At 43.2% G+C, this 26,455-nt stretch overlaps 3 protein-coding genes and 1 long non-coding RNA gene across 13 annotated transcripts; 3 read left to right on the plus strand and 1 right to left on the minus strand.

Annotated features, from left to right (window-relative positions):
* Positions 1 to 1,656: 1,656 nt before the first annotated feature.
* lrrcc1 (leucine rich repeat and coiled-coil centrosomal protein 1) lies at positions 1,657 to 12,488 on the plus strand. The gene is made up of 19 exons (XM_040171593.2): positions 1,657 to 2,104; positions 2,245 to 2,450; positions 2,581 to 2,646; positions 2,765 to 2,932; positions 3,853 to 4,019; positions 4,423 to 4,614; positions 5,078 to 5,271; positions 5,992 to 6,148; positions 7,174 to 7,322; positions 8,022 to 8,226; positions 8,462 to 8,601; positions 8,803 to 9,004; positions 9,479 to 9,664; positions 10,331 to 10,505; positions 10,940 to 11,103; positions 11,221 to 11,429; positions 11,515 to 11,652; positions 11,979 to 12,114; positions 12,283 to 12,488. Exons 1-19 carry the CDS (start codon positions 2,061 to 2,063, stop codon positions 12,391 to 12,393), a joined length of 3,009 nt encoding a protein of 1,002 aa, XP_040027527.2. The 5' UTR covers positions 1,657 to 2,060; the 3' UTR covers positions 12,394 to 12,488.
* Positions 12,489 to 12,672: 184 nt separating this feature from the next.
* Positions 12,673 to 18,647, plus strand: e2f5 (E2F transcription factor 5). Of its 4 annotated transcripts, none has more exons than XR_013467160.1 (8): positions 12,673 to 12,999; positions 14,199 to 14,308; positions 14,566 to 14,724; positions 15,250 to 15,361; positions 15,899 to 16,217; positions 17,075 to 17,283; positions 17,442 to 17,480; positions 17,703 to 18,647. XR_013467160.1 is itself a non-coding variant. In XM_078099513.1 (8 exons), the coding sequence occupies exons 1-8, from the start codon at positions 12,871 to 12,873 to the stop codon at positions 17,780 to 17,782; spliced, it is 1,086 nt and encodes a 361-aa protein (XP_077955639.1). In that variant the 5' UTR covers positions 12,673 to 12,870; the 3' UTR covers positions 17,783 to 18,647. The 4 variants fall into 4 exon arrangements, 2 of the variants coding, with proteins under 2 accessions (XP_077955639.1, XP_077955640.1); XR_013467161.1 differs by having other exon boundaries at positions 17,706 to 18,647; XM_078099513.1 differs by having other exon boundaries at positions 17,075 to 17,212.
* A 1,461-nt stretch (positions 18,648 to 20,108) lies between these two features.
* ackr4a (atypical chemokine receptor 4a) lies at positions 20,109 to 23,059 on the minus strand. Of its 3 annotated transcripts, none has more exons than XM_040171602.2 (2): positions 22,919 to 23,059; positions 20,109 to 21,870 (listed from the first exon to the last, which is right to left on the minus strand). In XM_040171602.2, the coding sequence occupies exon 2, from the start codon at positions 21,867 to 21,869 to the stop codon at positions 20,754 to 20,756; it is 1,116 nt and encodes a 371-aa protein (XP_040027536.2). In that variant the 5' UTR covers position 21,870; positions 22,919 to 23,059; the 3' UTR covers positions 20,109 to 20,753. The 3 variants fall into 3 exon arrangements, with proteins under 3 accessions (XP_040027536.2, XP_077955638.1, XP_040027537.2); XM_078099512.1 differs by lacking the exon at positions 22,919 to 23,059 and adding an exon at positions 22,369 to 22,503; XM_040171603.2 differs by lacking the exon at positions 22,919 to 23,059 and adding an exon at positions 22,130 to 22,247.
* LOC144405527 (uncharacterized) lies at positions 22,228 to 26,383 on the plus strand. Of its 5 annotated transcripts, XR_013467169.1 has the most exons (6): positions 22,341 to 22,355; positions 23,496 to 23,583; positions 25,267 to 25,444; positions 25,758 to 25,847; positions 25,937 to 25,977; positions 26,202 to 26,383. It is a non-coding gene; the product is annotated as an uncharacterized LOC144405527 (long non-coding RNA). The 5 variants fall into 5 exon arrangements; XR_013467166.1 differs by lacking the exon at positions 23,496 to 23,583 and having other exon boundaries at positions 22,228 to 22,355; XR_013467168.1 differs by lacking the exons at positions 22,341 to 22,355; positions 23,496 to 23,583 and adding an exon at positions 23,084 to 23,219.
* The last annotated feature ends 72 nt before the right edge of the window (positions 26,384 to 26,455 follow it).

The following is a 26,455-nucleotide window of genomic DNA, read 5'->3' on the forward strand; positions in this document are numbered from 1 at the left end:
TTTATTTTTTTAAATTGTGGAAAGGAAATTGTTTCTGTTTCTTTGGGTTCTTCTACTTAATAAAAATAAAAACTTTTTACATACTGGTTGGAAAAAAAAAACATGTCCTGAAATCGTTATCACACTCTTACATGTTTCTACCTAACTAAATCAAAGCAACATGGCTGTAGGGATTTTCTGCAGCATATTCATATTCCCCCGAAGTTTAACTGCAATTTGTATTATTATCATGTTCCTACTGTGTAACTTCTCCCTCCTCCTTCAAATTATATATATATATATATATATATATATATATATATATATATATATATTTCAATAAATTGGAGTGGCAAGGTGACTCAAGTTTAATTAAAGCATTGCCCTACGTTAGTCCATTCTATAATTAGCTTTGAGAATATTCAACTTTTTTTTGGAGCGTCCTTGAAGACCACATGCTTATGAGGGGTAAGTGGTGGAGGCGCAGCAGCAGCAGATGGCCTTTCCAATTCACTCACTTTATTAGCCCCAGACCTTCATTTGCCCAGGTTAAGGAGGGCCACTGGCTCGTTTTCAGGTGTAATTGGCTCTGTCATCGCTGGCCAGCAGCCAGTGAGTACAATCATCAGTCATGCAGCTCTAATATGGACAATGTTCAGTGTGTGATGAACTGAATCAATCACTGGCTTTTTACTGCTGGAGGAGTTATGAGTACAAGAGGGCTCAGGATCTTCTTAATACGTCTGTGATAAGCCGTACCTGAGCGAGGATGCAGAACTTGCAGCTAGCTTTGTTTCACAGGGCTTGAAGTAAATGAAGCCAATGTTCTGGTTTTATGAATTGTGTGTTAGCGTAAACCAGCATTAGGACCAATTTGTATTTAGGTTATACATCCATAAATTATGTCAAAATGGCAAAGTTCTCCATCATCTGTCACAAAATCAGTCTTTCTAAATCTTTGTTCTTCAAAGTTGATTATCTCACTGGACTTCCCTCTGCACTAGTGGATAAGATTTCTCATATATTTGTGTGATTGACCAAATCACATTTAACAATATTTGTGTTGCATGAAATACATCAAACCCATCTTCTGCATTGTTTTTTTTTCTGCATTTGGTTTTTGTATGTGAGGCATTATAGAAAGATACACATAAGTAAACAATGAGTCAAAGCAGATTATATCCAGTTGTTTACACAAATGCCAAGAGGAACAAAGGCATCATTCACACCAGCATATTTGTCTTGGCAGGCATGAAAAATGTGTTTTTCATGCATCGGTTGGTCTTTTTTCCCCCTTTGCCACATTGTTTACTCTGTGATTGGTAACAGGAATGGAGTACAAAATCTGAGGAAAGCAGCAACTGAAAGCAAACCCATGACTTTTTTCACAGCTTCAAGATGAGTAAACACCAAGAAACAATGTCATTTTAACAGACGGGAGCCGACGTTAAAATAAAGTAACAATGTGTGAGCGAAATAAAGGCTAAAAGAAGCAAATGTATGAGTTCACTTTTGGACAGGTGCAGAACAGAACAGGCTAAAACCCACTTTATTACAATGTAACATAAAATCAGTATGAAATAAAACATGTTGTTAAGAAAGGTGGACGCTACTGTTAAGTAATATGAAAATTAATTTACTGATGTGTGGCACCTTTGACTGAATGAACGCGGCTGGGTAGAAACCAAGCGAACGCACTTCCCCGGATGTTGCCCGTGGCTACGTCATTAAACCGGAAGTACGAAGCTAAAAGCGGCTTTTTCAATCACTCGACAGAACAGAGGCTCAAAACAATAACAAAACACGTTTTAAGAAACGCACGTCTGTTGCTTTGGCGTGTAGAAATGACAACACAGCTCTTGTTGACTGTTAAAGCACTTGTAGCGGTGCTTTGCAAGTGTCAACCCCTTGAGCTCGATCTCTAGTGAACTTTTGCTAACATGCTAGGTTAACCTAACGTTAGCTAACGTTAACTAACGTCAAAGCTTTCGGGATGTGTTGCAAGTTTCATTATCCTCCTTAACGGTCACGTTTCCAACGCGTTATTAACGGTAGAATAACGCTGACTGCATGTTGTCGTTATGGGAGACAAGGAGCTGAGTCTTATCGATCAGAATATAACAAGGTAACAGTTCGGTTATTGTTTGTTGAACTTGGCTTGATGGTTTACTTTTTCTTGATTTGTCTTATATATATAACGTTAAGTCTGTTTTTAACATTTCTTTCTTAGTGAATCTGTCGTTTAACCGGTGGCTTTCTGTCTAGTTTGCTGGATGTCCCCCTGAGTCCCACTTTAACATCCCTCAATCTACACTGCAATCGCATCCAAGGGATCCAGGGCCTGAGCTCGGCCGGGCACCTGCGGCACTTGGACCTCTCCTCCAATTGCATTTCTAAGATTGAGGGTCTAAGTTCCCTCACTTCCTTGAGGACGTTGAATTTATCCTGTAACTTAATCACCAAGGTTGAAGGTGAGTCTTGTCACGGTTTTTACTATGACGATAAATGTTTCAGCGTTCTGGGTGTTGTGTTAGTTCTTCATTACTGACTCTTTGAGCTGTGAAACCGCTGTGTCGTTGATGTCCCCTCCCTGCGCCTCAGGACTAAATGGCCTTGTGAACCTAACAAGGTTAAATGTGTCCTACAACCAGATCAACAACGTCACTGGTGAGTTGAACAAAGACTGACCATTCCCGTGTCATTATTTGTCTGCTCTCCGATAAAAATATAAACAAATGATTGACATGTCAATACTGTTGATTCCTGATGGGTTTATTTTTTTTAGGCTTGTTGTATCTTCATGGCACGGAATACAAGTTGAAGCACCTCAGTCTCCATGGCAACCATTTGGACAACATTGATCACCTCCTGCAGTGCCTGCTTGGACTGCAAAGTTTAAGAGAGGTCACTTTGAGCCAGGATGGCAGAGACAACGCTGTGTGTCGGTCACCGGGTAAAACATAAAAAGCTTATTTATGAGTGGTTGTTGTTCAGTTAGAAGAGGCCGAACTGTCAAGAATGTAAGGTTCATCTAACCTGTAACCTAAATCTTTATATGTACACTTCAGTTTATTGGACCCATCGTAGTGTGAAATGAATCCGGTTTCATTTTCCACTGTAGCCTGAACCTCCTTTGCAAATCTCGACAACCATCTGATCTTCTTCCCACTCGATTGACCATCCGTGTCAGCCACCCTGTTTCTAGTTTCTCAAACATTTTTTCTTTCAGCTTTACTCCTAGGGGTTAAATATTTTTTTGTGATCCTCAATGGAAAAGATTTCATGTCTGATGTCTCTTTCCAGTTTGAATATTTGTTCACAAAAAAGTCTGCACAACAGGGATGTTTTTCCATTTTTGAAGACATCTAGTTCTGAAAATGCTTATTGTAAGTTGCTTTGAACACAAAGTATCTGTCGTACCAATGTAATATATTGGTATAAGATTGACTGCTCTGCATATAACCTTACCAAATGACGCTCGGTTCTTTTTAACACGTGCCTATTCAAATTTCTGGCCCTTTTTTCTGGCTTTATCTTTCCCTCTTTTGTCCACCACAATTCTGGGAGGGGAGACAGAATGTGAGAACATCTCTCATATCTCAGATAATTGTTAGATTTTGTGCAGGAACTGACTCTCCCTTTTTATTGTCAACAATGATACAACAATGAAAATCAGTGCTGGTTTTTATATTTATCTCTTTATACATCTCATGAGCATCTTTTCACAATTGTATTGACTGAATTCATATTCTATATGCAGCTATGCTGTGCACCCATTATCCATATGTTCCAGTTCTTGATTAATTACCAGCAGCGGCTGTGTTTATGGACGATCTTGTAGCTCTAAAGTGTGTGTCTCTCTTGCCGCCGCAGGTTACAGAGAGATTGTTATTCAGTCGTTGCCACAGATCTCTGCTCTGGATGGTTTCGACAGGCTGGGAAACCCGTCACATCCAGGTTTAGGGAGTCCCTGTGACGTCCCCGGTCTGGAGGATTATGTTGACCTCCTGCTGTCAACGGATACAAGTCACAACGAAGCGGTCAGTGTGGTTACCATAACACCATTAGTAGCCTCATATTTATACCAGTATATTTCATTGTACTACTATAATCAAGTTAAATTGTTTTTTTTCTTCAACATCTATTTAACCTGTAATCATTTTGAAACAAACACCTGGTCAACATGGCAGCATTGACACACATAGTCAGAGACGAACACACACAATTAATTAACATTTATCCGAACCACAATAAAAACGGACACAAGAGGATTAAGAGAGAAAAGCTTTATTTTGAAAAGGTGTGTCAGTAATGCTGATCTCTTATCAATACATTTCAATCTAAAGTTGAACGTTAAATACGTTGCGTTTTTCTCTGAAGCAAAACCTTCTATGAACACAAAATTTAAATCAAAAGCAAATTTAAGTTTAAGTTTCATTGCAGGTTAGAGAAGACGTTGCTCTCACCACACCCCGCATCGATGAGGTGCTGACCCAGTTTCGTCAGCGGATTGCCTCCGAAGTGATCACAGATCCAGGTGTGCAGGTTCGCTGCTCTGTCACCGACCCAGCGGACCCGGCTAATGAACAACGCATAAGGAAACTGGAGCACCAGGTGTCCCGTCTCATCCAGAAGGTGCTTATTTAACAATGCTGAAAGTCAAGTTGAGAGGTATTTGTGTGAAGAATTAATACAGCAGGTGTTATATTTGGATAATATTTGGATTTTTTACAAAATAGGATGTAAATTACTTATAATATTAGAATCTAGAATATTTTGTTATTTTTCCAATTTAAGAGAGCGGTCTTCTAAATAAGAGCCTGTGGGTTCTGCTTGATTTGTCAGTTCTAGATGGTATTAATTGGTATTAATGGTTTCCAGGCAACAGCCCATCTTTGACACCAGTTATAATTTCTTGACCCTTATGCAAGGTTTTTATTTTTGAATTAGATTTACATATTTTATTTGGTGTTACAATGTTACAACTCATGTTCATCAAACATATCTTGTGTTTTACCCATTTATAATTTAGTTTGTATTTATCCAAACAAGTTATTGTCATATATATTGAGTAGTTCTGCCATTTTTTTTAAACCAGGCCCCTGCCAGTGACAAACCCAGTAGCCCTACTCACCCTATGGTGCGGAAAGCCAAGAGGGACACCGACCGCACGTCAGAGAGTGAGTGTGACAGCGGGAAGGAGAACAGGAGGCGCAGCAGGATCCCCAAACATCGTAACAGCACAACATCGAAGACGACCCCCAAGAAGATAAAGGGCCGTAGATCTGACAGGTATTTTGCCCCTATAGATATAAATAAATATATGCTTCAGTTGTCAGGTGGATGACATTGTAAGGATTTATCCTGTGTTTTCTCTCATTTTGTTGTAGTAGTTAAATGCTTTAAAACTCCACTGTTTGAAGACATTTAATCTCCATTGGACAAAATCAGGGGGTGCACTTTAGATTAATGATAATCATATAAACAAGTATTTATCATAATGTAATTGACCAGGCCTGCATTGATGATAATCAAACACAATATGCAGCATTGAGAATCTCCATCTTGTAGCGCATGCATCAATATAATATCACCGTGTAATCTCGATGATGAGGGAAACACTTTCTAGGTCTCAGCTGGAAGGCTTGATACATTTTCTCTTCTGAGGCTTGTGGAAGAAAATGTTCTCCGCACCGTTAGATATCACAACTGCCAACTGCGTCCCGTGATTAACGACCTTGCTTCAGTGGTCGACCTCCTCATCTTGTCTCATCAGCCACTGAACACAAGTTCAGGATTTAACTTAAGTAAGCGCCCGACTGTCGACTCCTCAGAGGCAAGGGGATTTTTAAATATTCGCTCCAAATTCAATTGAAAGTTGTTCAAGCTTTGCTCGCCAATAACCGCGAGCATGTGTTCTGCTTTGACCTTTATTGAATGGGATCCAAGCTCTGGGGTGTTGTATATCAATTTTACAGCTTGTTCAATACTTCTGATTTGTTTTTTGTGCAGCGAGAGTTCAAAGTCTGCTCAGGCACACAGGAGGCAGACGGGGGGCCCAGAGGGTGCGACCTCAGCGGGGATGATGAGGAGGAGAGCGCCCGTGAGAGCCGCTGAGGCCGCGGGCAGCATGAAAACCACGTCCAGAGAGGAGGAGGAAACTTACAGGGTACGACGCGGAGCGGTCACGGCGGTCGGAACAAGAGCTTGAGCATAATATGATTGGGAGAAAGGTTATGTCTTCGTACAAGCGTAGACATCCTTACAGGGCTTGTACTAGAATCTCTGGGAAAGCACACACAAAAGTAATACAAAACGACATGCCCATGAAACGAAGATAACAACAAACAGCGTCGACATTATTCCATTACACTTTTGGCTAATTCTGAGAAACTAGTCAATTTAAATTGAAATGGATTTTTTTTTTCATAAAATATGAACAAAATAAAATAGAATGTGAATGCATATTGCGTGACATAAATAAGAAATTAAAATGAGAGAGAGAGATTCCAATGATGCATAATACATAATTTAAGATTTCGTCACGAAACATCAGACATCATCTCACTCCGGAGTCCACTTGTTGGTTAATAAAATCTGGATATGAGGACATGAATACTCATTAAAAGTGTACATACATAGAAATATAGTATTTTCCACTCCCCTTTGATATACCAGCCACCCATTTATCTTACTCATATTCTATATTTAAACCCCAAGCTTCAGCTTGACTGAGAGTCCTCCGCCAATGCTAAACAATGTCATTTACCCGACAACATTGAAGATCTGTGACATCGTCTGACGCATGATTCTGACTTGTATTTATAAATGAAGGCTCCGGTTTTCTTTTCCCCGTGCATTCTTTATACTCATCACAAGATGTTCCCTACATTATCCACGATGCACCTCGACTAATGTGGCCTCCAGCTTCTTATTTCAAACTTGTAGTCCTCAGACACAACTATCACAGAATCAAGTGGGGCGATTTATCGGATTTCACTCCGCTCCCTGCGCAGCCACAGTAGGACTAATGAAATGTTTTAAACATGTGCAGTGGTACTCCCTAAGACCCGTAAACACTTTGATGTGTTAAATCAGAGAGGCTTTTTAATATGTTCTACAGGGATTTACTGATAATTGAACCCTTTGAAACAGTGTTATTTCATTCTTACCTTACCCATGTGTTTGTGCTAGACTATTGTGGAAGAGCGTGACCAGGAGAGGGAGAGGCGTTGGAAGGCTGAGCAGGCTGTCAGGAAACTAACGGAGGATCTCAAGTGCCTGCAGACAAAGGTCAGCGAGGAAAAAGACCTGCAGAGCATGGCCCTGCACACCACCGACAGGTAGGAGCAAAACCGGGTGCAGCACACGGACGTCCGCATGAATCTAAAGCAGATATCGTGAGCAAAAGGGATAATTGGACTTGTCTCTGTGGATTTCATTTGTCAACCGCATAATGGCTTCTCATCCATTCAAGCCCTCTTCGTCTTTTGTACTGGCTCTCCTGAGACCAGGGTGCACTGCCTGTCTCGTTCTTCACCAATGATTATCCACCCCACCGTTAAGAATCCTCACTTTCGGAGCTGAATCGGCATTATGGCTGTAATTAGATACTTGATGACAAGCACATGTGGTCCGCAGTGCGTGAATCGATCTCAGCTGCCAGCGTGTAACGACACTAATGTTGACTCCCTCATTCATCAGGCGACAGGCGACAGCGAAAGGACTCTCCACGGTTAATTAACGAGGGGGCAACTGTAGATGGAGGGACAGTTTCCTTCGGTTGTAGTGGGTTCTCTGAAACCACCATGTGTTTTCTGCCATTTTTCTTTTTACCAGAGAGCCTGAATGCCCTTTTCATTATATTTCCATTTTCTCTCCCTTACGATATGGTTTTGACTCACAGGTCCACATTTGTAACAGCAAACACTAAAACACGGGTCAATCAAGGGCACCCCAAAAAAATTGCTATGTTTGCTTATGCAGTAAAAACATCCAGGCCATTACTCCTGCTGCTCTTATCGTGTGTTCCGCCCATACAGACTGAAAGAATTGTTGCTAAAGGAGCGATCGGGTCGCTCTGAGTGGCAGACTCGTGTTGAGGAGCTGGAGGGGAGGTGTCGGACCCTGACCCAGCAGCTGGAACAGGCCCGCAGCAGTGAAGAACAACACAGGACTGCGGTGCGTGGACTGGAGGAAAGCATCTCCCACGGAGAGGCACTCCGGGCTCGCCAGCAGGCTGAGGAGGTGCGGCGAGATTTTGATACGACTAGTGTTCATTCAGTTGGGAAATCAAGAGCACGCCTGTTTCGAGTGATACACATCACGCTGTTTCTGGTAACAACAGAGCAGGTTAAATCCTGATGCCACTATTGTTTTTAATTAAACCAGCTGAGCAGCTTAGTTACCCGAGATAACACATTCAGCGCTGACAGTGTCCGATAAAAACTAATTGTATAAAGCATGTGGCGACCTTCCTCAGATGAAGCGGCACCAGGAGCTGGAGAACAAGGCAACGGCTCTGAAGAGAGAGTCTGACATTCAGAGAGCCTCAGTGCGTCAGTACAAAGAGAAAATGCAGCAGCTGCATGAACTGCTGGCATCCAGAGAGCAGGAGCACAGGTACAACCGCAGGGTGTTATTCTGGAGGAGTGTCACATATATATCAACTTTATCCTCTTTTAATAAAATGGAAAATATGTTCTGCCAGATGTAGAATAGATTTTTTTTTAATGTATTTAATGTCATGACCCACAGGTTTCCATTCGCATGCCATCCCATTTGTGTTCGAACAGCTCAGTGTACCATGCTTGTTTTCCACAGAAAACAGCTGGATTTGCGGTTGCAGCCTGGTGGGGCGGATTTCAGAGAGGCGGTGGCGAGGGAGGTTGCATCAGTGGAGCGGCGGCACGGCCACAAGGAGGCGGAGCTGCAGGAGAAACTGGCAGAGGGCAGGAAACAGTATGCCGCCCTGGAAGACGAGTTCCGCATGGCGCTCACCATCGAGGCCGCCCGCTTCTCCGAGGTCTGGTTGAAGACGGAGTCGTGCCACACGGGCGGCCTGTCATCACTGACATGTTGTTTTAAGTTCGACTCACTACATTCTCTGCACAGATAACTTTATCACTGTGTCAAATGAAAAGCAAAATGACTGACCTGGAATTGACCCCAATCTAGATTTAGCAGTAGAAAAGCTGAGATGGAGTCTTTAATTAACACAAAAAACGCTTCATACAAAAGGATTGGATTTGAATCAAGCTTGTCGTTATGGTTAAAGATTACATTCATTCATTCTTCACAATATGTCATTTATTCTTCATCGCTGCAGGTCACACCATTTCCTACTTAAAAGCTTTCTCTGACCTCATAACTCTGAAACCCTTTCTGTCGAATGTGACATTGATTGCATTGTGAAGTCTGGCAATGCTCCAACCAAAGTGCCTCACTCTGTTCAACGCTCATTCTCCCCTGATTCCACCTCCTCGCCCTGCTGCCGTAGGTAAAGGAGGCTTGTGATCAGATGACTGCAGAGCTGTTGGGTCTCAAGGCGAGCCTCGCTCAGACCCAGCAGAGGGAGAAGAAATCGGGTTCCCTGGTGCAGGAGCTCACAGTCATGGTCAAAGAACAGAAAAACCGCATCGCTGATCTCATCAAAGCCAAGAGAGAGGCCGTCGCTGATCTGAAGGTATAGCACTGAAGTAAAAGATTGATATCTGGCTGAATTATTTAGAAGAAATTCTCTGTGCAGGAGTAAAAAATCACGTGATGCAACAGCAAGCGTTGGACAAGCGGCTTGTAAAGTACAGTGAGCTCTGCATTAAAGGGAGCTTCACCACACTGAACTATACTTCTTAGAGAAATGCAACAAGCTAAGGTGACACGGCAAAAGAGGGTTTTTTAAATGATAAACCTGCCTGCACTACTGCACATTTAGCACATTAATATAAATTAATGTTAAAAGTTGTGACTGGATCCACTCCTGGTGTCCTCACCCTCTGCCACCTATTTATTATGTAAAAACAAGCTTGCTTGTGTGTATTTTCTGTGTTAAAGACGTCACAGGCATCAGTCTCAGGTACGTGATATCATCGTCAATGCTTTAGTTTGTATCGTTCCAGTCCCCCTGCTGATGGCTACACACACACACACACACACACACACATACTGATCCCTGCCGCTTAATGCAGACCACAGGAGAAAAACTGTATCTATGTGAGATACAATAGAGATAAGCAGTTCTTATTGTCCAGCCTGAGCCTTCAGGAGACTTTAAAGAATGAATCCGCTGCCTTTCATTCTGTGAGCCGATCATCAATACTCTCTGTCCGTCTGTTTCTGTCCTCCCGCCCAGAACCGTCTGCATTCCTTGGAAACAGAGGTGGCGCAGGACCGGCGTGTCGCCCTGCAGCTGGAGCTGCTGAAGAAGGACAAGGCTCGACTGTTGTCTCAGCTGACGGCTCAGGAGTCGGTGATCGATGGCCTCAGGGCAGAGAGGAAGATCTGGGGCCAGGAGCTCGCTCAACAAGGTGGGAGGCGTCAAGGAGACACTTGTGATCCACTTAGAATGAGCCTTCTAGTCTAGGAACACTTAAAAAACAGTTTTAGTTGCTGATCGGGTGCAAGTAGAGGTTTGAGTCCAGCTCTTCTATACAGAGCAGTAAAGTAAAGCCTGTCATCTAGTGGTTATTTGTGAGAAACATGCTCACTAGATGGTAGACCTTTCAAACTAAAACAAACAGAAGAATGCTCGGTATGAGGTATTAAACTGCACCAGAAACAAGGAAAATAAAGTAGATAAAAAATAAACAAAAGACTAATGGCCTTTAAGGAGGTAAAGTTGAACATTAAAGTGCTCTAATCCTGTGAATTTCCCAGCTGCGGGACTAATAAACAATTGTCTTATCTTATATCTCATGGAGAATTACCAGATCCAGTTAACAACTCTTACTTCTCTTACAAGGAGCATCACTGTCTCAGGATCGTGGACGCCTGGAGGCGAGGATCGAGCTGCTGGGCGCTGAGCTGGAGTCGCAAAAGAAACAGAACGAGAGGGACAACGATGCCCTAAAAATCAAAACCAAAATCATCGATGACCAGACAGAGACCATCCGCAGACTCAAAGAGGTAGTGGGGAAGTAACATTTCCTCATTGTTGTATGACTGTTTTACGGGTGTTTCTGTATTTCCAGCTACGTCTTTATCTCGGCACACACTGAAGCCTTTTCTCTTCCTGCTGTCTAGACCCTGCAGGAGCGCGATGATCAGATCCGTAGGCTGAGCGAGGAGGCGGTCAAGGCCCAGAAGAGGTTCCAGCAGCAGCTGGAGGAGGAGACGGCTCAGCGGTCCGAGCTGAGGGAGCGGCTGGAGCATCTGAGCCAGCGCAAGGAGGAGCTGAAACTACAGCTGGGGGACAAGGAGGCGGAGCTGGAGGAGATCAGAAGAGTTCACAGGCAAGCTTCCCATCACAGGCACACACAAATATTCTACATATATAGCAGATACAAACATCAAGTTGATTGCTCCGTATGTATCTAGTGATTCCAGTAAGAAGTGGCAGGCAAAGGCAGACCTGCTGACTCGGCTGGAGAGCCAGGTGAAGCGCATGAAGGAAAACTTTGATTCCAAGGAACGTCTCCTGCTGGAAGAAAGAGATAAAGCGACAGAAGCGCACAAGTAGGGAACAACACATCCAGGCAGAAATGTTGAGATGCTTCCAAAATCTGCTGTTCCTTTACATTTCTTTATACTATTATTAGAAATCACTCATCCATCTCTAACCCGAACCGCAGCGCTGGAATACTTCCATAACTGTAATACTTCCATAACTGTAATAACATTGTAGTTATGAGTAGGATGTATTAGATCCCCTGAGACGGAAGCAGAAAAATATAAATGTAAATGTATCACTGCGTCAGTGATTCTCTTCCATCATACAAATGTCATCGTACCAGCCAAGTGTCTTATGTAACATAATACTGTATTTGTTGTTTGTCTCGCAGAGCTTCAGTGGAGAAGTTGCACCGTGTGGATGACGCATTTCGTCGACAGCTAGAGTCCGGCCAGGCTGCCCATCAAGCTGAGCTGCTCCGACTGGCGAATGACAAGCAGAAGCAGATAGAAAAAGCCAATCAGAAGGTGAAATATAAACACTAGAAGTGTCCTCCTCCAAGTTGGAAGGCAAAAACAGGGTTTTTGTGTCCGGTGTGTTCATACGTGGAATATATAAAAAATATCCAAATCCAGCCCTCATAAATCTCATATTTAGCTTTTATTTAGAGGGTTTTATGTGTGTGTGTTCTTTAGGTGTTTGAAGTGGAAGAGGAGATGCGTCAGCTATTGGAGGAGACTGAAACCACCAAGAGAATCATGGAAGAGAAAATAAGACGTCTCACAAGTGTACTAAAAGACTTTTAACAAATTAAATGGACTTTTTCCAACATTTTTTACGTTAAGTTATTGTTGTATTTTAGTGTATCACAAGTCATATAATAAACGTCCTCTTGAGCGTATCTTGTTGTTTCTTTAGCTTCATGTAAACTTTTGTTAGCTCAACTTTAAGATAAAACACGAGGTTTAATGGGACATTTTAAACTTTATCCATATATTTGCAGTACAATGTCTGTCACCCATTCATGCAAGAAAAACTACTTAAGATTAATCCTGATTTCCTAAAAGAAGAATAAACAGATTTAAAGGAGTAGGAGGGGCATCACTGGCTGGGAGGGGAATCAACGGTTGCCATGGCAACCCTAACGTAACGTCCGTCGATTTAAAAACCCCACAGCCCCTACCGCCGTCCCGTCGAGATAACACGTTATGTTGGCGTGTCTCGTTGAGTAATTCCTACGTGTAAACGGTTGAAGTTTTTAAGAAAGAGGGAGGAGAAGAAAGATGGAGCTCAAGGCGACGGAGACCGTCCGCGCGACACCGAGTCGCCACAAGAAAAGTTTGGGTCTCCTCACGGTGAAGTTCGTCAGCCTGCTTCAGGACACGAAGGACGGCGCCCTTGACTTGAAAGCGGTCAGTGCGAATGGCGACGTTGCCGGCGGCTTCGTGTCGCATCGCCGGGGAATGAATCGGTGTTCCTCGGCGGGCCGCTCGGCAACAAAGGGCTGTCAGTCACACGCGCGCCGGTCAGGTGCATTGATTTGTGGAACAGGTGGCTCGGCCGGCGGCCATTGCCCCCTCGGTTCAATAACAACGATCCCCGAGCGGTTAACAAAAAAAACCTGTTCGCTGAGTGAGTGTTTAGCTTCGAGCTTTCAGTTAGATTGTTAATGAAAGTTAACTGGTCGGTACAGTTTTATATTTATATATTTATTTTTTAAAAAGGAGTAAAAACCGCATTACAAATATTTCTTTTGGAAAAAAAACCCATAACTTTTTAACTTTTACAATATGTGCACTGTAGAAACAGGACTGAATAATGTCGAAACATTAACTAAATTAAAGCCGATTTTCCTGCAGTGTCAGCAGGATCTCAACCTTTACGTTTCCACACCCATTGGCCAAAAGCGTGTATTTCAACGTACGTGGCCAATCACAGAAAGGTGCATTTTAAATATAAATATCAAGCTTACCTTCCTTTTTTTTTTTTACATTAAATTTGCCTGTTGTGATGGCTGCTAGTTTGAAATTGGTCAAAACATGATGAGCCTACAGTGTCAAAATGAATTGCCTTGATCCCCTTCAGTGGAGAGTAGACTAACACAATAAAGGCTGTGCATTTGAATACTACGTTAACGAAGTTAGGAATAAATATATATATATGATTGCCAAAGCCAAGTTAGCCCAATCAGCTGACACCCAGAACTACTAATATCTTACTTTGAAATTGTGCCAACAGCACATGTATGGGTTCTCTTCCAGCTATGTACTAGCTACCCTGAAGGGCACACGATTCCACCATATTTTCATCACACCAGAAGTAGTTTACCTCCTTTCTTAAGCGCCAAAACTTGTTAATGTTTACACAGCATGCTTCTCAGACGCCGCTCCCTCCTCCCTCTTCCTCCTTTACTATTGTATCGGTTGGTTTATTTTCAGTTTGTGCAGCTTCATTTGCTAAACCCTTAATGCGATGGCTTTGTTTGAGTCTCTATCCAGAGTTTCCTGTTACAGCGCGTTCATCAGTGTCTGTGAGGTTTCTGTCAGCTTTGTTCATATTGAGCTTCCACTCAATGACACCTTTTATGAAAATGTCTGACTTAAATAAACAGGCTGCTGACATCTTGGCAGTGAAGCAGAAGAGAAGGATTTACGACATCACCAACGTACTGGAAGGAGTCGGGTTGATCGAGAAGAAAAACAAGAACGTAATCCAGTGGAGGTTTGAACAAAAAGATGTTCCTATTTTATTTAGAATTATTTTCTTTCTTACCGATAAGTCAATGCCTTCTATACCTGTCAAACTCCTGCAGTCAATGTGACTTATCTGAGATCATCTCTTATTTTACCCCCTTTTAGGCATTGAATTTTGTAATGAAACATTTTGACGAATCGAATTCTTACCTGCCGGTTACCATGCCAACGCGGAGTAACACACAACTTGTGATCGCACTTCATGCTTTCTCCTCCTGTGTCCAGGGGAGAGAACTCTGGCAGCCAAAACAAGGAGGTGCTAGAGCAGGTGAACCTTTTGAAGGCCCAAATCTCCGAACTGGAGGCTCAAGAAAAAGCGCTGGACAACCAGAAGGCATGGCTAGAGGAGAACATCATACACTTTAACCTCGATCCCATCGCCAGCACATATCCTTTCATGCCAACCGGCGATAAGTGGAGACCTGCAGCTATTTTAAGGTTATTTAGTTTCGGTTTAGTCCATCTCAGCCAGTAGTTTTGCGTATCTTTACTTCCTCTCTACTATTGACTAAACACATTGGAATTTTGCATTAACGTCAAGTTTAGGTAATTAAGTGGGTGCACCATTACTCTTCCATAAAGCAACTTACTGTGGGACTGAACGGCTTCAGTGTGGAAAACATTTACTACTGAGGCTTTACGCTTGTCTCTTTCTGCAGTTTGTTGAATTTGAGAGGATTTATTATTATTTTGAGAGGAAAACCAACATACTTATCCTTTTTCACGTTGTTTGATATTCAGAAAACGCTAGAAAGCGAGGATTATATTATTATTGGTATTGTCAGTCTCTTGTGTAATCACATTCGGGCTAATCCTGATTTGCACAGTGCTCGCAGTCTTGTTTTTCCAGTTTGCTGTCTCTCTTTTCCTCCCCAAAGTAATCTGGCTCCCGTTTCCTTAACGCCTCTCCACTTATAAATTTGTCACACATGAAGACATCTGCAGTGCCTTCAGCGGAGAGACTCTTCTTGCTGTAGTGGCTCCTGCTGGGACCCAGCTGGAGGTACCGCTACCTGAAACGGTCGGTCTCGTCACACAAGCTTTTTTTTCATTGATTTGCCGTACATATCGTTTAGTTCTGCACAATGTCGACATTTTCTTCTGTAATATTGATCAAAATGTTGTCTCTAAATTGTTAGCGAGACAGTTTTCGAACTTGATCAGAACCTTAAGCAGTGAAACACATGCTGAGCTGAACATAAAAACTCCACTAAGACACTGGAGATGCTGCAACTAAAGCTTACATTCATAAACATCCTGGTCTAAATCACTACTCTTCTTCACTGTGACAACGCAACACCGACATACTGTCCAATTAAATCTCCAGCATACTCCGAGCATCATTATAATCCTTTTGCACTGAGCTCGTCGCAAACAAAGTCTGGCTGTTGTTTTAGTGCTGATCACACAGCGAATGCTGCCTGCTGCGACTGACTGTTACGCAGTGAGAGCGAACCAAAACGTTCGAGTTGCGACCGATAAAATCTAAAATGTAATATATAAAAACATTTGTAGCAACTGTGATGACAATGAACTCCTTTCCACTGCTGATCCTCAGGGCCGGGGTGGTCCGAACAAGTACCAGGTCAACCTACGAAGCACCTCGGCCCCCATCCAGGTCATGCTCATCAACAGGGAATCGGACTCCACGATACCGGTGGTCTTCTCCGTGCCGCCCACCGACGTCATCTGTCCGATGCCGACTCCGCCGAGCACCCCCGCCAGCCTGCAGAGGTTCCCTTTCTCCACGTCGGGGTACTCCGCCTCCAGCACCACCAGCTCCTCCTTCTGCAGTCAGGGCTCAGACCACCAGGCGGCGCTATCAGAACACAGTGAAGCGCTGACTCTGCCGTCCAGCCCTCCGGATGTGCAGATGGGTGAGTACAGCAATGCTCATTGAGTAATTCTAGACAGCCACCAAATGCAATTATTACACATTTAACGGAATCTCTGAGGCTGCAGTTAACACAAAAGCTTGACTTTACACTCCGATTCATATTCATTCAGTTATTCGCTGTCTATTTATTTGATCTTACTTACACATTAAAAAATCAGATGATCTACTTATTGTTGAGCTGTGTTTAATTATGCTTTGAGTAAATATTTTCCTTTAAAGTGATGAATGACAAATTATTAACTGAGATTCTTTTAAAATCTCCACGTTGCGTACGAAGACATCGAAAGAACTGAAAGTATCAAATTGCGGCACTTAGTTGTCAGGAAACAAAATCTTAAGAAAAAATGCTTACATTGAAAGTGAATCCGGGAATTTGGTGGTTTGTTCCTTTTTAAAAAGTGTACTTTCTATCAGCTGACTCAAACATATCAGCTGATATCTTGTCCTGACATGAAGAACAAGAGAAGTCATTGCTCGCGGAAAATACAATGTAAGATGGTCAAAGGTTGCTTTCGTCTGCCTTTGGCATGACGATCCTCCATCGAGGTTGTTATGCAGCATGCGAGCACATATCATGCATTGGTTTCCAGTTCGCAACCGCTCAGAGAATTACCGTGAGCTACAAGGGCCAAAATGTCTTTGCATCTCCATGGAAACACTTGAGCTCTGAAGTCCAGCAGACATGAAGTCTTACGGATGGATTTCAATGCAGATGACTGAGCGTTAACTCTGTCCCAATGCTTCACTTTCCTCTGTAATGATGCAGATTGCACGTTCAACACAGGGCTTTACATGTTAAGCTACGGCTTGTTGTTGCCCCTCCGATGCTCCCTGCAGGGTGCCACAGTCAGGCAGCAGGCGTGTTGGCGCAGCAGCAGATGGAGCTGACGGGCCCAGAGTTCCAGTCCTTGCTGGACGTGAGCAGCCTGTTGAAGCTCAGTGCTGCCGAAGACCACATGAAGGACGACAGAGAGGGTGAGGACTCGCTTCGTGATCGCATGCAGCAGTGAAGAGGGGCAGTTTGATGTTTTTCTTTTGAGATCCAGGTTTGCTTTTATTCCTGGTTTTGGGACTAGGACTTGTCAATTGATATTCATAATATGCTACTTTTATCCATCTTTGATGGCTATGAATTCATGTCACATAGGCTGCAGTAAATGTTGCATATATTGAGAAAGAGAACCTCGTTTTAATTCTCTTGTAGAAGCTGTGGACCTGATTGACGAGCTAATGTCCACCGACGGTAAGAATCGGACTAATATTTTAATGGAAAACTGTATATACAAATAAATAATTACAGCATGCTCAAAGCGTCTGTGAGCTGCTACATTCTAACAATGTTAACATGCTTTACCAAATGTGATGGTCACCAGGTTCAACATCTTAGCTCAGGAAATAATTCTATATATAATCCTTTCCATCGGTGTTTGTTCTAATCTCTTGTCGGTTCTCCTCCCTCCTGAAGCAGAAATAGACTACAGCTTCAACCTGGACGACAACGAGGGAGTGTGCGACCTGTTCGAAGTGCAGATCCTGAACTACTGACGCCTCCTCCGCCGCGTGCTTTTACAACCTCAGGAGCCACCGTCTCCTCCCCAAAGACGGCCGGTGACTTCCCCCATTTCTGTTACGCACACTGCTGACAATCAAACGTTCCAATGTCTCGGTTTTACCGGGTAAAATATCAATCACTGAAACGAGTCGCCTCATCGGAGTAAAACGGGACAAATCCTTCAGCCTCCTACTGCACTTTTACATGTTAGTATTTTTCCACATCCAGTGGGAATTCTGAGACTATACAACAGCGCTGCCTTCTGTCGATGAAGAGTGGGATTGTGAAGTTGTTTTCATATTGGTTGATATTCACAGGGGTCCCAACTCGGTGTTTACTGCTTTCAACATTTGATACACAGTCGATGATCTAGTTCTGTCTGTAAATAACTTATGCTTTGGGCTCTTTAAAAAAAGTCTTACCCAATTCAATGGGTATATTTGAGGAAAAGTCATCTAATATTTTACAAGTGAATGTTTCTGTTACATTTCGTGACCTTGTTCTCAATGTGAAAATGGCAGAGATTTATTTCCTAAATTATTGTTACACTGCCATTTTGGAACCTAATTTTTTATATCCTTATATAATTAGTTATATATTTGAATAAGTCAAATCTTTAATTTAAGAAAGAAGATGTTGTGCCTATTGCTGGTTGACTGCCTTAATTGTAATAAAAGTGAATCGGCCATATTTGTGAACTGAAATTTCAGATCTTACAAGAGTGGCATTTTTGTATATTTATAGTTTTCTTTAACTAGTATTTTTTTATTACAAGTCATGTTATTTGGGACACGTTGGTCTTTATTTGCACAGTTTTGAAAGTTTTTTTCAATAAACTAAAGATTTGTAACCGACAAACTATCTAAGTAATTATTTCGGTTTGAACATATAAAATGTGAGAAGAAAAACTTCACTTTACTGTTTACTCCGCTTTTGTTGGGTGAGGATTGTTTAGTTTGGGAGTTGGTTGTATTAAGACACACATGCCTTGTTAATCACTCGCAGGCAGTTCAGCCCCGAGTTGAGACGTTTTTTCTCTGAGTGAAGTGTTTTTCTCAGTTAACAGATGGCGAACATCAGGGAAATTGTTTCCACACAACGCACACGTGATGGAGAGCCACCAGTTGCATCACTTCATTGTACCAGGAATCATATCCACCCAAAGCCAGTAAAAACTCATTGTGTTTTCTATTCTATGAGAGATTAATGACACAACAAACAACATTATCCATCAGTCTAACCAGAGACACAAATAGAAATCCAAAGTGTACACGGCTGTGTTTATGTATAATTTAGAATTGGAGACTGTTTGTATTTTCTGTAAATCTCTGTCTGTAACCCCACATTTATTTACTAAATTCTACCAGTTTCATAACCTTTGAAGACATTTTTCAGCATTTGAAATCCTCACGCTGCTGCTAACGTTGGTCTTAACTGCAGGCTTTTTCCAAAGTGTCATTAAATCTCCTTCCAATAGTGAACACTTTCCTACTATGAGCTATTTCACACAAACCTGGCAAACCACATTTATTATACTACTCTTAAAAGGTTCCAAAAAACATTTACAGGTGGTTATCTAACCTCCCGTTTAAGTGATATCACTGAAAATGCTGTATTTTGAATCTCTTGTCGTGCAGATAAACAATTTACGTGTTTCCCAGTCAGGACCGCAGCAAAGAGAAGGCTTCTAACTGTTGATCTTGAATGACACGGCTGCATTCCACATGGTCAACCACAACGTATTCCTCGAGACACTGGAAAACTGTGGTGCCCTTTTTGGAACTGTGCTTTGGAACTGTACTGGTTTCACTTATAGTTGAAGGAGTCCAGTGGCCCCGTGAATGGAAATTAAGAAACAAAACACACGCAAACGCATGAAACCTCTTCACCTGTTACACAACAAACCACGATTACACATTGGACTAAGACGCACAGATCCCCAGGGCTCTGTTCTCGGGCCTCTTCTGTTCAACCTCACACTCTCACCATCTCAGACTATGGAAGTTATCAGCCCTACGTTTCTAAAGGAATGCAGACCACCTGGCTGCTAACAAGCCCTGTACGGGGTCAATACCGTACTAAGAGTGTGATCCAATGTTTGATGTTTGCAATCCTCCCTCTCTATCCTCCTGAGGGGTTGAATAAGTCTTAATGAAAAACATCTGTACAAAATAGCTATGAAGAAAATCACAACCACCTCGTAAAAAGGGAGGCTGCAGGGATGAAGTGTGCCTCTGATGTTCTGAGGAATTTAGGAAACTAATCCGTGGCTGTGCAACATGAAAGGATGCAGATTTGGTTCAAAGCAAAACCACAAGCTGATATGCGATATATTTTAATTCTTAGGAATTTATGAAAAAATACATAGTGAGAAAGTAGATTTAATTGTCATATTACATGTTAAAAGTCAGATTACATCTTGTTTGTAGACTGTCCAGATGTGTAACTTTAAGTAAATCAGGATTTATAACTATTTTAAACAAGTTGCATTACAAAGACTAAAGTTCCAGCGTATTCGTTCATTTATAAATAGATCCATTTTTCTTAGATTTGTATATTGTGCAATGAGGAGTATGAGGTTCACGCATCTATCTGCCGTGAGCAGCTTGAAGTGTCACAATATGCGTCATGTGTAACACTCCAAGTTTCTTGAGACATCTTTGCGAAATGTCTTTGACCTTCACCAAAAAAACAACCAGATTCAGTTTGACTCAGTTGAAGCAGTTTAAGTTAAGAGTGAGAATCCACCGTCATTACAACTGGGAGAAATACGCTTGTAATGAAACATTGATTCCTCTGGATACAAATGTATTTTGCATTCATGGTTTGGTCCTTAAAAGTAAACACGAATACAACCATCAACCTCCTGATATGGAGGGAATTGAAGCGCTAACGTAAATGTGCAGTTTCCTCACATGCCTCTACTGCCTCTGAGGCCCTTTTACTGGGACCTTTCGCTACTTCTCATATTGAGAATGTGTTTGTCTCTTGAGATGCACTGTGGGAGTTAAATGACATCTCCATCCCTCCGTCCACCGCGGGATCCTCCCTCCTCCTGGTCCTTCTCCGCCTCTGGCTAAACTTTTTGGCCACTTTCACCAAGTGCTGCCTGAAGGACGAGCCCACGAAGGCGTAGAGGATGGGGTTGAGGCAGCAGTGGGTGAGAGCCAAGCTCTCCGTCACCTGAGCCGCCTTATCCAGCACTTTACTCGTCACGCAGTGGGTCACCAAGGCGTAGACGGAGTCCATCGCTCGGTAGAGCTTCACCACGTTGTAAGGCAGCTGAGTGACCACGAACACCCCCACCACGATCAGCAGGACGCGCAGGGCTCTCCGCTTCCTGCCCCCGACGTCCGCGGGGAGGCCCCTCAGCGCCCGGCCCACGCTGCCGTAACAGATCACCATGACCAGGAGCGGGAGCAGGAACCCCAGCAGCACCTCGGCCACCTCCAGGGCAGCCTGCCCCCCCTGGGCCATGGACGCCGGGTACACCGCCAGACAGACGCTCCTGTCGGACAACCACCGCACCTCCGAGAGGATCAAATCGGGCAGGCCGAGGACGAAGGCCGTCGCCCAGACGGCCGAGCACAACTTCCAGCAGTGCCTCCTGGTGACCACCCTGCGCAGCCAGCGCCCGCCCTCCCTGCCGCGCACCCTGGCCACCGCCAGGTAGCGGTCCAGGCTGATGCAGGCCAGCAGCAGCATGCAGCAGGTGAAGTTGACCGAGTAGCAGGCCGACACGACCTTGCAGAGGACCCCGCCCAGCTCCCAGCCCCTCGCCGCGTCCGCCGCCCAGAAGGGCAGCGTGAAGAGCAGCAGCAGGTCGGCCACGGCCAGGTGGGTGAGGAAGGCGTCCGTCATGGTCCTCAGGCGCTTGTGGTAGGCGTAGACGGCCACGACCAAGCCGTTTCCCGCCAGACCCGCCAGCAGGCACGCGGCGTACACGGCGGGGAGGAAGGCGGCGGCGAAGGAACGGACGTCGCCCTTCTCGCAGAGGACCGGGTAGTCGTCGTAGCTGGAGTTGAAGCTGATGTTCTCGTGGTAGAAGAAGTAGTCGTCGTCCTCCTCTGAGACGTCCATGCTGTTGCAGACGGGAGCGGCGAGGGAGGACATTTTGAAAAGGGCATTCACAGCGTTACTCGTGCAACAAATAAGAGCGGCGCAAAGCAGTTGAGTACATCAACGCACATGGAACCGCACATCGAGTATGAAGCATAAAGACACAGGTGACACTTAAATCTCAATGTAATGTTTGTGTAAAAGAACGACGGCGAGCCGCACAAACAGCGGCAGAGGAAGGACCCCCGGGAAAAACACTGTAAAGGTAAACGGGTACGCACTTTTATCTCACACTCAAAGCTTTGGTTAGACTTCAGACTTGAAGGTAAACGATTTCTTTTGTTGATGTGTGATTTCAAACCCAAACGGGAAACAGTCCAGCAGATCCTATCGGTGCTCCAGCTGAATAACAAAAGGACATTTGAAAGGAAGGAAGAACCCAAAAGAGATACTGGTCTGCGGAATGTGCAACGGCAGCGCTTCACAGAAGAGATTAACAACACAAACGTATGTAACGTACCAGCTGGACCATGAATTCTATTAATCGATAACTGATCCACTGCTTGTGGTTTCGTTGATGGCTTTGAGCTGCTTCTTCACAACTGAACGGAATTGAAATGATTTCTAGGAAAAAAATGTTAAAGGAAGGAAAAACAGCTGCAGCCGACTCATCTGCTCTGACCTCAACTTTATAGTTGCAATTTGCAAAAATGGAATGGAAAATGAGGAAATGATGAAGTACATGTTCACACCCTGAGGCACACTGAATCATTTAGAGCTAAAGAATCATTCATCATATATATATATATATATACCAACAAAAAGTATCTATGCATGCTGCATCTTATGAATCCACATACACACATATATGAAGCAATACACAGCACATTTTAACATTATCCTGATGTCTGTCAGGAGTTGTCCTTCTGATTATTTATTAAACTATCAAGTGGGAAAACAACCAATGGCGAGTTTAGCAAAAAAAATGAGTAAAATCAAAACTGAAGGGACATTTTACTACAGTCGATTTGATTCATAAACCCAATAATCAGTTCAGAAAGAAGTCTTACCGGCCAGTGCTTTGTTCCTCCTGCAAGAGAGCCGGGATTCAGTCCAGCTGTGAACGCAGCCGGTCTTTTATCGCTCTAAACACACACTTCTGGGAAAGACGACAACAGAGAGAGAGAAAGAGGTGAAGTGACGGTGGACCGAAACCAAGTCGGTCGTAGAGCTGGAGACATTTTTTGTGTGTTAAACATGAATGAACATGTTTAAAACAAAGAGGAAAGCAGGTGTGTAAGCGGCATTTCAACAACAGAGGAAGCATATGAACAATGACTCCATGTGCCAAAAAGATAAATGAAAGAAAAGGTTGGTTTAACTTGCACTTTGATTACTTAGAAGGTGTTTAGTTTGTCAACGAAAAGAGAACACAGATGTTCAGACTTGTGGAAAATATTGTAAAATGTAACATGTAATATTGTAAAAGTATTTCTGGCGGGTAACAGCATTCAGCAATGGTGTATTCACTGTATTTACACTCACATCCTTAGAATGAATAAACTTGCCACGCCTAAAACCACCAGGAATGTGGATGATTATATTTAGAGCCGCAAGTAAGAGGCTTCTTCCTCTATTTTTTTTAAGATAACTACTTCCTTTTCCTGTTTTGTGCCTCGGATGTTGAGTTGGCCGACCCGGTCACAGAAAACACAAACAGTAATTCTTCTTTACAGTAGGAATTTCTAAGAGAAGAGAAGTCGTAAGACACGTTACTTTCAAGTAGTTTTTATTATTCTACATGTCCAGTAATCAGAGTCACTGGTTTGCATTCAGATCTTTAACAGAGATACTTTGTTGTTAATCAACAGTGAAAGACTTTTAAGGAGTTTTTAAAGTTTATTCTGTCTGCATGGGATTGTTTAGCAAAACAATTAGATATCTGGCAATAAGTGTCCCAACTCCCTTCCTTGTTCATGCACTCACCACATGTGACACGTTTAGTGACACACATTGCATCATATTTAGCTGTGCATAACTACATTATAATGTCCAATCGGGCTGGTTGATTTTAAATCTTCTAAAATGTTCGGTAGTGTGGATGCTGTATAACAATGCATCAGTGATGTAAACAGGACATAAAACAACCAATTGATTAGAGCAGTGATTCCCAAAGTGTGGGCCGCGTACTGCAGGTGGGCCGCGAGAGGACATTTACAATAAATAAATAAAGTTTTTTAATTTTCAATTTTTAAAAGTTTGAAATTAATATAAAAATATTTATGATGCGGCACATTAGTTATGTGAAACATTAATTGATGACGCACAAACAATTTAAACGACCACATTAATAAATAAATAAGGCTCTCGCTCGAAACGGCTGCTCTTGTCCGCCTGTCGTTGTTCAACAAACGGGGCGGCCTCTTGTAGTATTAAAGTAAATATACCGCATTTTCCGCACTCCAAGGCGCACTTAAAAGGCTTTAATTTGCTCAAAAACACAGTGACAGTGCCTTATAATCCGCAGCGCCTTATATATATGGATCAATTGGTTAATCGGTTGATCCATACTGGTTGTACACGGCGCTCTGCCAAACATGCCAAAGCTCGTCTACGACGCCGAGATGCTGAGCGGCGCTCAAGCGCGTGAGATATGGAGCTGCTTTCAGGGCGCGTCGGAGAAACAAAGCTGTCGTCCTCACCGAGCACTTCATGAGATTAAAGAGCGAGAGACGGCGCCCTTTTCTCTACAGTAGCTGAACCATCTTAACGGGGAAAATAAGTTATTCCAAAAGCAGCCGAAGATTTAAGGCGTGGATGGCGAGGGGGGCGGCGGGACCTCACGGCATCGACCGGACCCTGAAAGCACCGTCTCCACCTTACTGTCAGAAAGAACAACAGCGAGCGCAAGCAGAGATTCTCCTCGCGAGCAACGAAGTTCAAGTTTCGCAAGCGAGCAAGTACCTCGCGCGAGACGGACTTTTGCTTGCGGATGTTTGATTTTGTTTAAATTCTTAAGGTAATTTAATCATCCCTAGTTTATGTTTTGATCAGAGTTGTGATTAAAGGTTTGGGTGGGCCGCGCATTCTTGAGTTTGGGAACTGCTGGATTAGAGGATTCCAAAGTTCACAAGGTTCACTTGTTACAACACGAACGTAACGCCAGATCGCATGAATTAGTACCTCTGTGTGCACATGGTTATTATAGCTTGTGTTGATTTTAATCACATCCAGGGTGTTCAATGCAATATTCTTCAACAGGGGATAATTACAAAACTGTTTCTAATAAATAGGCACATGGTTTTATGACTGAAATGGGTCGAAACTTCAGCAGAGAGATTACGACTTCAGGGAGTCTCTGAGATGATGAAATCGGACATGTGAAATCAATTCAAAATGTTCTTTGTTTACTTCAAAGTGAACAAACACCAGAGAGTATTTAAAGGTCGTCGTCTTCAGAGCTCTTCATCTCACTCGCCATGAAGAAGAGTGTGCTGCTGGTCCTGTTGTCTCTGCAGGTCTTCCTGCTCATCACAGCCTTCCCGTCGGCGGATGCAAACTCCACATGGATCGATTTTCCGCAGCCTCCTGCTCAGGTGAGCACATCGACTCCAATGAGCTTCTCGTATGCAGATGATCAGTTAATTTAAAAAACACTCTTTCAGTGTAGTTTATTATTATGTCCTTCTACCCAACTCAGCCTCCAACCTCCTCTTCGCTTTAGGCTCACTTAGCTTTCTTTACTATTTCCCTATAGGCACCCAGTAAGGAGGCCTGTTATATTAACTACTAACTATGCATGATGTAATCTAAATGACTGCATTGCTCAAAGATTTTGTTCAGTTTGGAGATCATCAGTTTGTTTGGAGATGACATTTGCACATTGTTCTATATGTGGTGAACGTGAAGGAGGGCAACATGAAAATGTCTGGAAACAAACGGAATAAACGTTCCAGCTGCAGAAGGAGAGCAGGAGCCTGTGGCGCATTTGCAGGCAGGGTAAGACTGAACTTATTGAGAATTTAAACCTTTCCATCTGTTTCCAGCTAATAGGTGAGTCTGAAATATTTCCAATGTCTTTATTACAGCCCGGTCCTCCTCCTCTTCCTCCTTCTCCTCCTCCCCCACGGTAAGAAGAAGCACAGTCCCCCCTCTGCGTTGTGTCTTAGAGGCTCCTCACAGGACCTCGATCGGCCCGTCCTCTACTCTACTGGACACTAACGCGTCACTAGAAGCCCGACAAGACGCCATTTCAAGTCACGTTTAATCCCACAGTTCTGACACTTAGGTGGTTGAAGCCATTTGGTGACACATCTCCTTCTTCTCTGTGTTTCTTTCTGTCTCTGTCTGCAGATCATAATCTCATCGAGGGAGATGGACAGAGAACTCGATCTGTGATTTGATTGATTATTGTCCTTATCAGCTACTTCCAAGCATATGAGTCCTGGTGATGACACTGCTCTGTCACATGTGACCTGCTTTGATTTGAACATCTGTAATAAAATAGCAGTTATTGGGTCGCTTGTAAAGACAAAGTTCATTTGTGTTTATGGTCAAAAGCCGTTGCTGCTCACAGCTGCGTAGAGGAAACAGTGGTGGACAGATGA

This window comes from Gasterosteus aculeatus, chromosome 3 (genome assembly GCF_964276395.1).
Source record: "Gasterosteus aculeatus chromosome 3, fGasAcu3.hap1.1, whole genome shotgun sequence".
Lineage (NCBI taxonomy): Eukaryota > Metazoa > Chordata > Actinopteri > Perciformes > Gasterosteidae > Gasterosteus > Gasterosteus aculeatus.